This window comes from Cygnus olor, chromosome 1 (genome assembly GCF_009769625.2).
Source record: "Cygnus olor isolate bCygOlo1 chromosome 1, bCygOlo1.pri.v2, whole genome shotgun sequence".
Lineage (NCBI taxonomy): Eukaryota > Metazoa > Chordata > Aves > Anseriformes > Anatidae > Cygnus > Cygnus olor.
The window spans coordinates 39206292-39222833 of NC_049169.1; the positions used below are offsets into that span (position 1 = coordinate 39206292).

Sequence of the window (16542 nt, forward strand, 5' to 3'; positions counted from 1 at the left end):
ACTGATGAAGAATTACCCATGCAAAAGCACCCTTTTGACCAAGAAGTTGTAACTGATATATGAATTATTTCTATTTGAAGAAGAACTGAAAAGTAAAAAACAGTTTAACCCCGTGTCTTTACAAAGAACGCACACAGAACCTGGCTTTGTTGAAAACACTCAAAAGCTGCAAGAACAGGAAAGGTTTTGCTAGCAGTTTTCAGGACAGCCTTACACGCAGCCCTGCACCTCAGCAGATGCATTTGCCATCAGTTACCCAGGAAAGCCTCAAGCTGTGGGGCCTTGTGAGCAGCTTGTGCCTCGAGCATCGGCTTCCAGTGTCTCTGGCAACCCTGACCCCAACCCCATATTACTTGCTTCATATGCTCAGCCTGAAAGAAGAATAGCTAGTGTGCCAGTCAGATTTACGGCCTGTACACAGAAGGCATGACTGGCAGAAGCCAGTATCACTTCCAGCAAGATTTTCTTGCCTCCGAGCATGGTGAGGCACTGGCACAGGCTGCCAGGGGCAGCTGTGGATGCCCCATCCCTGGAGGTGCTCAAGGCCAGGCTGGATGGGGCTTTGGGCAACCTGGTCTGGTGGGAGGTGTCCCTGCCCATGGCAGGAGGCTGGATCTAGGAAAGGACCTTAGAGACCACCAACCCAAACCATTCTGTCATTCTCTGAAGACAGAGTGTTTATTGTAACTTGCTGAAATAACTGATGTGTAGATCACAAGAGAACTTCTTGAGAAGCCATGCTGCAGTAGTTTGGATTGGTGTGTGTGGATTGCTTTTAATTAAGGGACAATATTGAATTTCAGAAGGCAGTCACCCAGCTCTTGACCGTTAGATGTGTGAAAACCACCCCTATGGCCACGGGGCTCCACAGAGCGCTTTTCTTGCCCCTTTCACACCCTACTCCCACATCTCAGTTCTGAGGCAGTTTATCATGGGATGCTTTGGCAAACAAATTCTAACAGCCCATGTGGATGGGGGCACAGGAGTTTGGTGGGATGAAGCGAACCCTATGTTTGTAACACTGAGGAGCGGCTGAGGGAGCTGGGGCTGTTTAGTCTGGAGCAGAAGAAGCTCAGGGGAGACCTTATTGCTCTCTACAGCTACCTGAAAGGAGGTTGTGGGGAGCTGGGTGTTGGCCTCTTCTTGCGGATAACTAGCGATAGGACTAGAGGGAATGGCCTCAAGGTGCGCCAGGGGAGGTTCAGGTTGGAAATGAGGAGACATTTCTCCTCAGAAAGAGCGGTCAGGCACTGGGACGGGTTGCCCAGGGAGGTGGTGGAGTCACCGTCCCTGGGGGTGCTCAAGGAGAGGTTGGACGTGGTGCTTAGGGACACGGTTCAGTGGGTGACAACGGTGGTAGGGGGTGGTTGGACCACATGATCCTGGAGGCCTTTTCCAACCCTAACGATTCTGTGACTATGACGGTGACGGCCCGTCCGCGGCCACCCGCCGGAGCCCTGCCACCGCTGCGCGCTCCCGTGCGCGCGCTCCCGCCGGCGGCCCCGCGTACCCGCCCCCGCCCCACCCCCTCCCCTCCGCTCCCCGGTGGGCGCGGCCTCCCCCCGCCGCCCCTCCCGCCCCTCCCATTGGCGGCGGCGCCGCGCGTGACCGGGCGGCGTGTGACGTAGGAGGAAGGAGCCGCCATTAGGGGGCAGCGGGGCCGCCTGCCGCGGGGAGGGGGACGGTGTCGGCCCGAGCCCGTCGGTGTCCCCTCGGCCCGGTTTCCCCCCGGGGTCCTCGGCGGCGCCTGCTGCGTTCCGCCCCGCCCCGCGTTCCGCCCCCCGGCCCGTGGATGTGAGGCGGCGGCGTTGGGGCGCCCATGGCGGCGGCGGGGGCCGGCCCGGGGGCGGCGGCGGCCGGGGGTCGCAGCTTCTCCTTCAAGGTGGTGCTGCTGGGCGAGGGCTGCGTGGGGAAGACGTCGCTGGTGCTGCGCTACTGCGAGAACAAGTTCAACGACAAGCACATCACCACCCTGCAGGTGCGGGGCGGGGCGGGGGGGGGCGGGATTTTTGGGGTGAATTCGTGGGGAATTGGGGTGGTTGGGTCGGGGGGGGGTGCGGGCAGGGCTCGAGGTGAGGTGGCTGTTGCGGTGGCGGTGGGCTGATGACTAAGTGGTTCATGCGTGCTGCGTGCCTGGTAACTGCAGCCGTCGTCGTGCCCTCGGATCCCGACATCCCGGCGCTGGAGTTGCCGAAATAGCCGCATCTGGAAGGGGCAGCCCTCGCAAAAGGCCCTCGGAGGTGAAGGCTTATGGATCCCTGGCTGAGGAGGTCCATAAGGCTTACCTGCATGTCACCGTGTCTCCCTGAGTTTTGGCCTGGCTCTCTGTCAGCTAACTTATAAACAACTGAGAAATGATGCTCCACATACAGACGTGCGATGGTGTCTGCTCCAAAGCGATGTTTTTCATCATCCCCTAGTACTGAGTGGTGTGTGTGCCACATTGCAATATCCATACATTTTATTTTGTTTTATATATGGACATGGAAAATGTGTTTTTAAACTTCACATCATGGATTGTACAATCCACACGTATCTTTTGGGCTCTCTACTCACTTATCCTAGTCACTGCACCAAGCCTGTCTGAATTTAAGAAGCGTTTGGACTGTGCTCTTAGTCACATGGTCTAAAATTTTGGGTGGGCCTGTGTGGTGCCAGGAGCTGGGCTCGATGATCCTTATGGGTCCCTTCCAACTCGGGATATTCTATGATTCCTCTTCACTTGCAGTTACGCCAGCTACACAGCATCTTTTTTTGCCAGTTACGGACGTGTAGCACTCCATCTATCATATGCTACACTTAATACACTTTTCTTGCAAATAAAGAAACAAACAAACCCTGCCACCACGTGGGCCAGTGGTGGGTTTTGAATTTCTCCTGTGGAAGACAGAATAAATAGTAGGTGGTGCCAGAATAGAGCCTCTGCGTAGTTGTGTGCTATTCATGCACATCTAGGGGAAAATTCTTGTGGTCTGGGTGTCTCAGAAGTATTTAAGGGTGAAACTTTCCCTTAAAACAAAGGAAGCATGAGAGATGCACTGGAAACAGCATAGTGAATGTTTCTCCAACGGATACTGTCACTCCATTTTTGTTATAAATAGCTAAAAACATTTTCAAGTTCCTACTCAGCTGTTGGATGCATCTATTGTTAGGGTTACTAGGCATGACGAGGTGTTTATGTCAGGTTAATTGTAGATCTGATTGCCACGGAGGTGCCTAACATTTGCTGTGCTACAGGAATGGTTAGTGGCTCGTAGGTGGCAGGGGTGCAGTTGTCCTCTGTGCTGTTACACTGCCCAAAGCCTAGTGTCGAGCAAACAATCGTGTTTAAAGTGCACTGCAAGCGATTGTGTGTAGATGAATTTTGGGTAGAAAGAGTAGTTTGTCATGGGATGTAGCTCTGCTGTAGCAGAAAGCCTGAAATTAGAAGCAGAAAGTGAATTGGGTCAGAGATGTCATGATACGGAACTCCAGATGGGCCCAAAATGTCGACCCTAAAATGTCTTCTCCAGATGCTACAGCCTGAGAGCTGTAGTCTTTCCCTGTTTATGTGGCAGGAGAATGTTTGTAAAGGAATAGGAACACATGCTCACATGCGATACTGAAATTTTGTCCCTTTGCTGCGGCTAGGTTTCTGGTTGCTAACAGTCTATTTTAACCGCATTATACATCTCAACTCACCCTTCTGTTCTCTGCTTCTCTGTTCCGAACCTCCTTAGCCACATGCGGGTTATCGATTGGAAAATGCAGTGTCAGCTGCCATTTAATCGCACTGTATGTAACGTGGGCTTGTCAAGTATAATCTGCCTTGTTTTTGTTTTCCTGCATCTCAGAGTTGTAGAAGGAAGGTTTAGTACCTCCTTTCGCTGCCAAATTAAAACATCCCTTGAAAAACAAACTATGGAGAAACTGATTAAACAACCAAGTGACTTTTTTTTCTAAGAGCTCCTTATTTTTTCGATTAAGGGCTTAATCTGATAAAGTGGCTTCGTTTCATGGCATCAATTCAAAGTATTGCAGCAAATGACTTTTGTTCCAATGAAGCCAAAATTAAAAAAAAATACTTGGCTCCTGATGCAGCAAAGGAGCCACGGGGATGAGCTGCCTGTAAATCTTGCTGGTCAGTGGGATGAGGGCCTCGATCCACAGTAATCTGATTTAGCTGGGGGTGGTGTGGGAGTTGTAAGGGGTTTGCAAGTGCTGTTGAACCTCACGCCAACCTTTTTGCACCAGAAAAGTGGTGAGACTTTTGAAAAGTGCTTTGGAGAGGTTGCCCGGCGCTTCCTGCTGCGTCACCCCAGTGATGGGAGAGCACAGGAAGCCACGTTGGGCAGCGCAGATCTTTCACCTAAATGTACATCTGTTTTCCTATCTGAATTCTAACACCGGTGTTACTCTATTGTGAGGTTTGTGTGTACACACCCAAAGGTGACTTTCTTCTTTTCTGGTAAGGACGTTTTTAGTGAAAGGGAGTGGTTCCGCCCCCCTCCCCCCCTTCCCTAAACGCTGTCGAGAGGGAAACGGTGACCTGGGACTTCCTTATATCGAGATTAGGAGGCTGCTGGGACATGTTGCTGAAGTTTTGTTAGCTTGAAGTCATGCACTTAAGATATCAGTGACCTGCAAACTGAAATTAAAGTTGCTACTGGTTTGCTGAAGAAAAATGTACCCAGAAGAATGTGAAAAAAGCCGCAGGAGGAAAGGTTAGGGTCTTTTTTTTTTTTTTTTTTTTTTTTTTTTTTTACAAGAAATAATGATAATGTGTAGCCTGCTGTCAGACCTGGTGGGACAGCTAGAGTTGGTTCCCATGGATCAAAATACTGAGGTCGGTGCTCTCGTCTTGGGATGTACCTAAGCTGTAAACTGATGCCAGGTAAAATACACTGGAAATATTCTAATAATAACAACAAAACCTATTGTCAAACTGCCCTTTTAAAATGTGGGTGGATGCTGTCTGTTAATTGCTCAGGATAAATATAACTTTTGTGTACTAATCTCTCAAACATTTGGAGGGCTGCCAAGTATCCAACCCAAGAGAGCCGCTCGAGTGGTGATGCTAATCATACAGAGTGATCCGCGTTGCTTTGGGGGACCTGCCTGACCTGGCAGAGTTGTCTGGGATGTTGATAGCTTGGAAAAAAGCAATAGACGGCGGCTCAGTGCTGTATGTGATGTTTATGTGCCTGGTGATAAAGCAGTCAAGGGGTGGGTGATGTACACCTCCTATTTTTTTCAAGAGAATCTTTTCTAGCTGGATCTTCTTTGCGTTCTCTTCAGGCCCTTTTATCCCCTCTCAACAGGGCCTGATGCACATGTGGAACTGAGCTCTTAAAAAAGAATGAAAGGAAAGGGAAGATTTTCTGCAGACACGTAAAGAAAATGGTATTTTAGCTCTTGTAATTGCATTATCCTTTTCTTCTGAGTGCATAAGTATTCTTCAGACCAGTCATAAGACACTGGAGTCAAAATACCCAAATTAGTAGCATACTTCAAAGAGCTGTTTGAGATTACTTATCTTTGAGTTAACTGAGAACCCGTACACTTGTGTTTTTTGAAAGTCCTAGCAAAAACGAATTGCCATAGTAATGAAAAGAATATGGAAAGGAATTACTGATTGTAAACCGAGTTGTGACTGACACTTAACTCTCTTGTACTCAATTTAGTGAAGTCTCAAGAGACTAGAACAAATGTCAAGTCCTCTTCTTTGTGTGATTATCTAATGCTGTCTGGACTGCATTGCTTTAAAAGGCTATGATGCTCTTGGCAGCAACACTTTTTCTTTCTAAACTAGGTTGGATTCGGAGCTCACTGCCTTAAACTTATAGTTAAGGCTCTTCTTTACATGTGGGACCCCCCCCCCAGATTTCTAAACACTGCTGTGTCCTGCCAGTCACTTGATGAGCTTTTTGCTCTCTAACTTCAGAATTAATGAAGAGAAATAACCTCACTCTTCATGAGACAACTGGAACTTGAGTGGGGGGAGTTTTATTTAAACAGTTGGATATCTGCTGTTTGGTCTTAGAGTGTGCGCCACTGTGGCTTTAAAATGCACTTAACTGGTGCTAATTATGCCAGACTTACCCATACCAATTAATTCAAGAACAGGACCTGCTAACAGTATTCCTCAAGTATATGAACACTGAGGAATTAAGCATTTCAAGTGTAATATAGTATTGACAGTTTCTCACAGTATGCTCAAAGCTTTCTGCTCGTTATTAACTCCAACCGCTTCCAATACCAGGTTCCAGCGTTGTTATCAAGCAAGCTTTTTATACAAACTTGCTTGTAATCAGGATATCTGATCTAGGATAGATCCCTAGCCAAAGAGGTAAGATCTTATTGAACTAAATCTTAAAAAGTACAAATTCATCAAGTTTTAATACAGAGAGCAAGTGCAATAGCCAATCCTAAATGTCCTTGCTTCTGCCTCCTGTCACTTCTTGTAGGAGACACGAAAAGACTGCTGACCTGAATGTACTGGCCTTCTAATACTTGGGTGTACAGGAGAGGACATATCTCACTCTTAGTGTTAAAAGGCAGTATTTGTATCAAAAGCTGGAGTGACCTGAAGGACAGGTTGTTACAAAACAAACAAAACACATTTTTATCTATGGTAAGAAACCCACTTTAATATTAGATATGTCAGACAATTAATAGCACAATTACCCTGACTAGGCCAATGTCTGAGGCCCCGATGACATAACCTTATGAATGCTGTGTTCTGTGTTAAATATAACTCCTGTTTCAGTGAGAGTTTTCTTCATTTTGGTCCAGAAGCCCAGAAATGTGGTTCTCAAGCGTTTCTGTGAAACTTGCATCAACTAAGCAGGATTGACTTTTCATTATAGTGACAAAAGCCAACAGTGCCCTGAAGAGCTTTTCCTCTGAGATTTACAGTACTGTGTCAAGTGCTGAGTACAGCAGATAAATAACATATCGGCAAGTAAGCTTGATTCAGCGTGCCTCACCCATAGCTTCTCTTAATGTGGTCCAAGTGTTGGTGCGTTGAAACTTCTAAACTCTCTTCTAAGTGTACAGCTTTTAAGCTGTGATGCTGTAGAACCAACTTGTAGGAAGACTTGACGCTGATCGTACAATCTTTAGGGACAGCTGGGTGAAAGCTGTAAAATAACTTGTGCAGTACTTTGGATTTGCCTGAAAATCCACTGAAGCTTGCCGGATGTGTAAGACTTGCTACGCTGCTGTTAAGCTGTTTGTTACAAGTTGGCTGGCGTTAAGTACTTCAAACACGCTGCCTGGAGTTTTTCCTGAAGTTGACGTACGCCACCTTACTGTAGACCAGAAGGGCAGCAGGAATCGCTAGGTATGTTGCAGCCAGCGGTCACAGGGATCGTTCTTTTCTACCTGCTGGTGGGAAGTTTCTGGGTGTTTCTCTTCCCTGCGGGCTGTCTTCTCTCTGGATCTGCTCTGTTCGTCACACTTTGTGGAAAGCTTTGCAGCGAACTTCTCTCAGAAAAGGAGAAAATATTTTCCGGAAAATATTACTGAATCATCTCCTCTTCAGTCCTACCGATGCCAGAGAAGCAGCAGAACAGGAGCTGCTCTAGGAGCTGACTTGGGTTAATTTAACACAGGCAGCACACCAGAAAGGTATTTTCACAGCAGTTGAGGCTGGTGTAAATTGAACTCCTGTGGTCTTCTGTGCAGGTACTGGTTGCTTATGCAGTTAAGCAGCAGCCTGGTTCAAGCAGTTGACCTGACCGATGACACTTTCCCTTCCCACATCCACGTGATTTTTAGTCAGCTCGATGCCTGCTCAGTGCTCTCATGCAGAGACCTTGTGTTGAGATGCTGCAGGCCAGCCTAAAATAATCTGTGATGAATGTATCTTAAGGTACCGCTGAGCGCTTGATAGCTGACTGCACGCTGAGGTGAAAGGAAAACTGAGTATAACTCAGGAAAAAGACAGAAGTTAACCTTGGCTGTAAATTCAAACCCTTTTATTTCGTTCTGGTAATTCACTAGTAGTGAACTATTTTGTGAATTCTTGCAATCTATAAATCTAGGCATTTAGGCTGGTTCCTTTGTGTACTGTCATGAAATGTTAAGCTCAGCTTAGATTTAGCATTGTTCTGAATTGAAACTCCTCACACCCAACCCTCGTATCCTTCCTAAATCATTCACTAAACAGCTAAAAGATGCAGGAAATAACTAGCTTAAGGCAAATTTATTTAGAATAGACTTCTGGCAAACTGTAGTGGAATGACTAACTGGCTTAGTATTGACCCAGCCTTCTGGCTTGAGGAGTATTTGGATTGAGGAATCTGTCTTCTGTTGATTCGGATGTTTTTATTAGTAAATAAATCTGAAGTCAAATGAGACACTTGTGTGTAAAAAATTGAACTCTGTTTTGTTTTCCAGGCATCTTTTCTTACAAAGAAGCTAAATATTGGCGGGAAAAGAGTAAACCTTGCAATATGGGTATGTTTGCTTTCCTACACTGTCCTCCCCACTGTGCATCACCTCTCCCCTCTTGGTTAAACAAAATGTTTTCCTGAAAAAGTACTTGCTTGATAGAACTCAAATGTTAGGGACTTTATTACAAAGTAAAATTTTGAAGTACTTGGAATCTCTTGACGTGTTTGTTTAGTCTTCCATGCTAACAAGAGTATTTTAAATGCAGGATACAGCTGGTCAAGAACGATTTCATGCATTGGGGCCGATCTACTACAGAGATTCTAATGGCGCTATTCTAGTATATGATATAACAGATGAAGATTCTTTTCAGAAGGTACTGGAGAGACTTTTACCTCTACGTAAGATGTAAACTGCGAGGGGGTCTGTGATATGAGTGCATACACGGGAATCTTCTGTTTCAGCAATAGCGTCTATGCTTAATTTGCCTGAATTACAGGATTGGTATCTGACTTTGCCACGTGCAAATCTTCTGTTATACCTGCAAATTCAGACCATGTAATGAAAGTGTACACCTTAATATTTTCTGAAGTCTACTCTTAATAAAGGTCTAGTAGGGTTATTCAAAGAACACTAGAGAAATAAAGTATGAGTTAACTGTGGCAGGCTATAAATGTAAAGTGGCACTCTTGCGATAATATACAGTACTGATTTCTACTGTATAAATCAAATTGCTAAAAGATACTAAGTGGTGTGACCTTTGACAGATCCGAACTCTGAAACCACAATACATGACATTGGAAGTGTTACTTTCTCAGTAATAATAGGTATTTAGACTTGCAAGGCTTCATTTAATCTGAAATTCGATGGTTAACTATTTTACTGCAGAATCAATTGATCAGGTCAGGGCAGATGACTTTTTGTCCAGTCCTATGTCAGACTGGTACTACTGTATTGTTGTTCCAGCTGAAAGCTACTGATACTTTCTTAGGTGAGTCTGGACCTGATTAGATTGTGGTAAAAATTGTAGGACTTCTGTGTAGAGGAGTAAGAAATCATGGTTGTATTGGCTAGGCTTGGGCTAGCAGTGTTGCAAGTAGTATAAGGATATGGTTCCCCAGCAGAATAAGCAACTTAAACAGTCTGATTTGGGCAAGTGAAGCACTTTGTGCTGACAGCATTGGGCCCTATCTGTAGAGCTGTGACTTGTGAGTATGAGTTCAACTCGGGCCTTTTCATGCTGAGCCATGCTTAGCGAAAACGCTGTCATCTCAAGACACTTAAGTTACTTCTCAGAAGTAAGATGAAAGGTTAATTTGCAGAAGTTACTGCATAACTACCTATGTATCATGTATCCTAATTATTTCTAGGTCCTTGAAGTGGTCGCCTCTCTTCACAGCTTAAACTCCCTTAAAATAGCATCTCCAAGTTAATGCAGTGACCATCCAACTTCAAAGCATGACAGCAAACTTAATAACACACCTTAGTGCCAGCTGACTCAACATTCATCTGTTCCTTTAGGAAACAAACATCTGTTATAATCTAATCTGAAAAACTTGGTTCAGGTTTGGTTCAGGTACTTCTACCTTTAAGGACCCACTTCTGATGTGTTAGTATGTTCCTGTGGCTGAAGATCTCATGCCTGCCCTAAAGTGGTCAATGTAATGAACTTGTTCTTTGGAATGGGACTAATATGAATGCAAGTTCAATTTCTGGAGTAACTGAACCATTTTATACAAGTCACTTTGCTCTAAGTTTCAACTGTGAACTAAAATCATCTGCATGTGGCTCTTTTTCAGCAATACAAAGAATATTTGGTCAATCTACATTGCTCTAAACATGTCTGTTTCAAGGTTAGGGTGAACAGTTAATGAAGGAAATAGGTCAGTTCTGCAGTGCCCAAACCAGTAGTAGTATATCAAGAAAAAATAAACTTATCTCTATTCTTTATGCAGGTAAAAAACTGGGTTAAGGAATTAAGAAAAATGTTGGGAAATGAAATCTGTTTATGTATAGTAGGTAAGTTCTTTTAACATCTAATTCTAGTGACTGAATCAGAAAAGTTTTCTTTGGTTAATAACATCTTCCAAATGCTGCTGTGATAGTTTGTGCATGTGAAGGGGTAAAGCTTATGTGAATTTGATAATTAAAAATGCAATTTGAGCTAGAAGTTTCAATAGATCACAACTGAAGAAAAGGAGAATTAATTTGGAAAAAAAATGTTTAATGATACGTAATGGCAAAAGTGAATGGGTACAGACAGATGCAGACTGCATAGTTGAACAAACAAACATCTAATGTGCTACATATACTTCTTGCAAGTTCTCAGACTCTTTTTCTGTTTATGCACTGTTTCTAGTGGCGTAGAAGGATACTTTTTAGAATTTTAGTGTTTTTAGAATCACGTGCTTGCAAGGGGGAATAATTCTTAAAACTTGGATATTTCAATGCATTTTTTACAAGTGCATGTAAATATTGTTTTAGATTTAAAATCAGATCTAGTGATTAAGACCTTCAGGGGGTTAGATATATGGATATTCTACAAAAAGTACTTTTGTGGTACAGATACTTGGCCTAATAAAAACCACTTCTGTTTTAATTTATTAAGGTATTCAGCTATCCCTGGTCTTTTGATAGAAGCTCATTGCCTGTATATGTTTGAGTGAAAGGAACTTTCAAATCATTTGTCATTGTCTAGATAGAGACCTGTTTAAGAGCCAATTTTCATTGGGGCAGCTTGTAAGAAACTGATGGGATAAAATGATCGCATAACTTGTTTCCAACAGGTAACAAAATAGACTTGGAAAAAGAGAGGCATGTGTCAGTGCAAGAAGCAGAAACGTAAGTCACACCAATTATTAATAGAAACAGTCATTGCAGAATTATGCTCTTAACAGCTGGCAGGCGTAAACCAGCCATGCCTCACTGGCTGCTAAGTGTTCTGTTCCTATTTGAGTCTTGGGATGTCTTTACTGGCTGAAGTGTAACTTGTGAGTTGTACATCACTGAAAATCAACTTTTGTAGTTTAAATACATTTCTAAACAGGAAATTTTCAATTTTTTTTAATGAATTACTCAATTCTAACCACAATTCCCCTTAAGTCAGCATGTGTGGATTAAGAGTTTTTATTTTGAATTAAGAGTTCTTTCCACTTCGTGTAAGGTGGCTTAGGAAGACTACATTCTTCGGTGCAATGAAGCTCTTCTTTATCTGCCTTCCTACAGGTACGCTGAATCCGTTGGAGCAAAACATTATCATACTTCAGCTAAACAGAACAAAGGAATTGAAGAACTGTTTCTTGACCTTTGTAAAAGTAGGTATTGTCTCGTTTGCTCATAAAGAGCTCTTACACAAAAAGGTGTCAGGAATGCTTCAAACCCTATAGAAAATCCTTAATTTAAACCATTGAGAAGAACTGGCTTCTTTTGAGTCTACTTCAAGCCACTTGTGTATTATAACAGCTATGGAAGCTTGATGTGTAGATGCAAATTCATGCTGTACTTTAAGAACGTCTTTCTGCCACTGTTGGAGTCCTGGGTTGGAGTTCTGTTTTACTCTACATACATGAAGCTTGATCTGCAGTCACTCCATGTGATTGCTCTCACTATTGTCTACTTTATACCCTGTTGCAACATCTCTGACATCACTTGACAAGATTTCTGAATTACAGTTCATGAATTTGAAGCTGTAATTACGCAAATCTTACACAGCAGCTGAAGCAAATGATAAAGAATGTGGGATGCAGTATAACCATAGCACAAGGAAGTTATCCCATTTGTGTTGTTCTTATGAAACAAGAAATTAAGCAAAACATTTTTTTTTTTTTTAGAGGAGTGGTGTGTGTGGTATTTTTGTTTAATAAATGTTCTTATAATGGATGCGTAAATCTAGCTTTTGAAGTCACCAACTCCAGAACATCTGAGCATCTAAGGTCTTCTGTAGTCAACAGGAGCTTCTGAGTATTTGGTGCTTTAGGAAGAACACTTAAGTATTTTCTTAAGACTATGTCATGAGATACCAGAGTGCTTACTTCTGCATAATTAGTAAGAGAACTGGTCTTGCTGAACTTTGTGCGCATAATTCATAGATTAAGATCTTAAAGCCTTGTGTAAAAATGCAGTGGAGTACTAATACATGTCATCTAATACACTTCATTTACAGGAATGATAGAAACTGCTCAAGTGGATGAAAGAGCAAGAGGCAATGGTTCCAGTCAGTCAGGAACAGCAAGGCGAGGTGTACAGATCATTGACGATGAACCCCAAGTACAGAGCAGCGGCGGGTGCTGTTCTTCCGGATAGTAACAAAACTGTGCATCACTGCCCTCTCAATATGAAGACTGCCATATTCAAAGTCACACATTCTTTACCAGTGGAGTAATAGAATTAACAGTATTTAAAAATAATCACACATAACACTGCAGAGACCTTAAGTGCTAAACTAGTGGCGTCTGTGACCAGAGAATTGGCATTTTCTACAGTGGTTAACAAAGCAATTACCAATGGCCTTTTTACATACTTTTCTTTAATGAGGAATAATATGCATGTAGAAAAGACCTACTTAAAGGCTTCATTTATATTCTTTTAAATCAGATCATTATTTAATAACTTATATACGTTGTTGTTGGAATGGTATACATTTTTGCAGCTCTTTGTATTTTGTGGTAGATTGAATTATATCACTTCTAAAATGCAAATTGATTTTTTTTAAATTAGCAGATATCTGAAGTAATATTTTTGCAGGGTCTCCACAAGCCTATAACCGTCAACTACTTTGATATATTCTGTTCATCTTGTATGCCAAGCTGGTAAAATACATTGTAAATTACATATTAAATATTTTATCTGCTTTTACAAGTGCAGGTGCAGAAATATGTACATCAGTCTTGTCAGTGATTGTGAAGTGAGTAAGTCAGTGAAAAGATGCAAGCTTTTCATGTGTACTGTTGAATTGCTCATTCTATTCCCCTTTCCTGAAAATTGAAAACAGCTTTTTTTTGGTAAACTCACAGCTACAGCATTTTTTAAAGCTTTTTCTGTCAAGCAGCAGTATTTAGAGTACCCCCTAAGTAGGAAGGGAATGCTTCTTTAGACTGCTGTTTAACACTGAGGCGTTTGACTCCCAGCTAAAACAGTTGTAGCATGCATTTATCTTGCCTCTGCATTTACTTCAGCCTCTCAGATATCCCCCAGAAAGTTGAAGCAAATTTAGCCCTTGTCTGTCTGGTGGCTGCTAAACCAGATGCATGGGAAGCTCTTAAGCTGTTCTAAGACATTTGTGTCCCAAGGCAGCATTATAAACTACTTATGAGCGTAATTTTTTTCCTGTATTGCAGGGCTTGAGTGAACAAATGAATTGGCATTAATGAGAACTGCTTCTGATTTTTGAGTGATTATGTGGAAGATATGGAACTACCAGATGCAATTGTAACTTTGGGAATAATAGACAAAACTGAACTTAATCTTGACTTGCTCTTTCTCTTGTAAAGCTTTTTGAAGCCCACTTAAGGTTTGGGAGGAGGGTGTTCAGAAATAAAGTGTATAAATTACTATCACAGAAGGAAAACAAATGGTGGTAGTTGAAACTTCAAAATGTTTTGTGGTCTGACTTTTTTTTACTTAAGTTGTCATGCTTGGAAAAACAGTAAAGGTGATGTCTATGACAAAATAGAATATTCCTTGGCCTTCCTTTTTCTGAAGGGTAGAACTAATATTGCATATAAATGCATTTAATGGTGTGGGTGTATTACAATGCACAACAGGAGTAGTAGTAACTAATCAGTCTGACATGTAAGAAGTGTGCTGTCTTCATCTGACTTATTTTCTCTGAAATAATAGATGGCTTTGCTACAGACTGGTCCCAATGCTCTTTATTTCCTTTCTTTCTGCCAAAACTGCGGTGTACTTTCTCTAAAGATGACATTGGTGTGCTCTTCTGATGTTGTATGCATGATGGGCAAAGGTGCTCTGTTTTTGTTAGTGAAGACAAAGTTACTTGACTGTACAGAGCCTTGCTGTGGATCTAAAATTCACGATTTTATGTGTATATACCAACATTGTGTTAAGCCAACATCCTGATATTATATCTCACTTAAGTGAGCCTCGCCAAAGCTAAATTGGGGTCAGTTTGATACAACAAATAGTACCTTCAAATCCATACACTAGACTAGTCAGTCTTGTAAGTAACAAAATACTGATATTCACTGAGGAGTGAAATTGGTGAGACTGTTCAAGATTGAAATTTCATTATAAGAAGAGTTGCAGATTTTTTGGATTCCAATTTCAGTTTTTACAAAGATGCAAAAAAATCTCGACTAGGCTTGATAAGGAAGCAGATATGCTCTGGCATAGATAACTCGTTACAGCTTATGTTTTCTCCAGAGCAGAGCTTTCCCTGCTTTGTTGAACTAGACAGCTGTGGTCCTGGCCTGGTAATTCATACAAGATGTTTATCAAAGGGAATGTTATGTTTGACCACTGAAGTGTCAAACTTCAGTAGTCTGTCTTACTGTAGTGTGTATTCTGTAGTAGGGGCGGTGTGAGACTTTAGTCTCACCAACAAAGCCATGTTATACCAACTGTTAAGTCACTTGCAAGACTAAAACTATTAACTACTGAAAACTTGGGTGGGGATAAAGAAGCTGACACCTTTGTATCTTAAAAAAAAAAAAAGTTCTGGCTACTACTATTACTACTATTATTTGCAAAATACCTTTTAAAAGAAATTGTGAGAAGTTACTGTCCTTAGATTCAGTGAAACTACAGCATGACAAATCCTGAATGGGAGCTTCTGTCTAAGCTGCAGTTGGCCTGGACTCTATCTGTAGAACTTGATACCTTGCTAAGCACAGATGTTTATTATAGTATCTAATGAGCGTAGTTTTTAAAATAAAAATCCTACTTCTGACATAGGTATTACAATATACATGTGACAACCTAATGTCTCAGGCAAATGCCATAGACTACAGTAAGGATTAATATCAGAGTTATTTATAAACACTTGTAGCAAGATTGATCCTTGTGAAGGGGGGGGGGAATTGTGCCCTGTCACTGAGTTTTCTTAGCTAGAAGTAACAACTGTGTTTAATTGCATGAGTAGTGAAAGTCACCTAGAAGCCTGTTTCCTCAATACTACCTACTGATCTGTGGCATTGACTAAAATATTTATGGTTTCTTGAAAAGTTTGAGAAGACTGAATTGGCTTGTGTATCTAAAAGGCTTGAGGTGGAAGAAATTGAAAAAGTAAATGTCTCAAGATGAATATGAATTCATGAAAGTTTGTTTCCAAGACGCAAGAGAATATTATTAGTTCTTGCAACTGATTAACATAAGCTATTCATTCTTGCCAAAGTACAACTGTTCCTGGAAAAGGCATTTTTATTATTTACAGAGGATATCTAGATTATGCGGAGAAAGTGTGCAAGGAAGTACAGATAGCTTGGTTTTCTATACTTGATCTCAAGGATCTTCCTTGAGTAACCTAGCATTACTACTGTGTGGCTTGGGTTTTCAGGAATCTTGCCTTTGAAATCTAGATTACCTGGTTTGTATGTCTTAAGTATCTGTTTAAGGAAAAGTGTTTTGCTGCCAACAAGAAAACTATTTCTCATTCTCTTGAGAAGAGTGCAAGAGAACAACTATGTCTTTACCAAACGCCTCTGTTGTTGGATAGGTATTACCAGCCAGGCATTTCCTACAGCATGTAAGTCAACTTTAAAAGTGCTTGTAATATGGAATGCACTTCCTCTGGGTAAATCTTGACAAAGATTGGTATGAGACCTTTTTTATTGTAGCCTGTGAGTAAAAATACCTTTCTAAAACAACTTTAGCTGCTCACAGTTTTGCCGTTGCTATGAATACCTGAGATACATGCAAAGTTTTATGACTTGCTGAAATAATGTCTAACAAACCAAAGTCCAAAACCATGAATGCAGCGGTTATGTATCTCTATTAGTAGTTGTTTATGGATGCAGCCTTAATGTATTTAGGCGCTAGTTCACAAGTTCTACATGACCAGGTAGACCAACTGAGACAAGGACGCCCTACTAAATTATTTCAGATCTGTACTACTTGGAGATGAGTGTAACTAGCTCTTACGATTTGGGGTGGTTACTTAATGTGGTTTGCAGTGGATGTGCATAGAGTTCCAAACTGGGGAAATCTAAT

General features: G+C 41.9%; 1 protein-coding gene across 1 annotated transcript; it reads left to right on the forward strand.

The window, feature by feature from the left end:
- Positions 1-1607: 1607 nt before the first annotated feature.
- Positions 1608-14228, forward strand: RAB21 (RAB21, member RAS oncogene family). Its single transcript, XM_040553400.1, has 7 exons — positions 1608-1978; positions 8383-8442; positions 8645-8752; positions 10332-10395; positions 11163-11217; positions 11602-11690; positions 12539-14228. Exons 1-7 carry the CDS (start codon positions 1820-1822, stop codon positions 12676-12678), a joined length of 675 nt encoding a protein of 224 aa, XP_040409334.1. The 5' UTR covers positions 1608-1819; the 3' UTR covers positions 12679-14228.
- Positions 14229-16542: the final 2314 nt, after the last annotated feature.

What these genes read in the sequence shown, in the direction of transcription:
- RAB21 (XM_040553400.1), top strand. Translation starts at nt 1,820, where the DNA reads ATGGCGGCGGCGGGGGCCGGCCCGGGGGCGGCGGCGGCCGGGGGTCGC. An exon ending in GAGTAAACCTTGCAATATGG is followed by an intron (nt 8,443 to 8,644) that starts GTATGTTTGCTT and finishes TTTTAAATGCAG; the next exon opens with GATACAGCTGGTCAAGAACG. An exon ending in ATGAAGATTCTTTTCAGAAG is followed by an intron (nt 8,753 to 10,331) that starts GTACTGGAGAGA and finishes TTCTTTATGCAG; the next exon opens with GTAAAAAACTGGGTTAAGGA.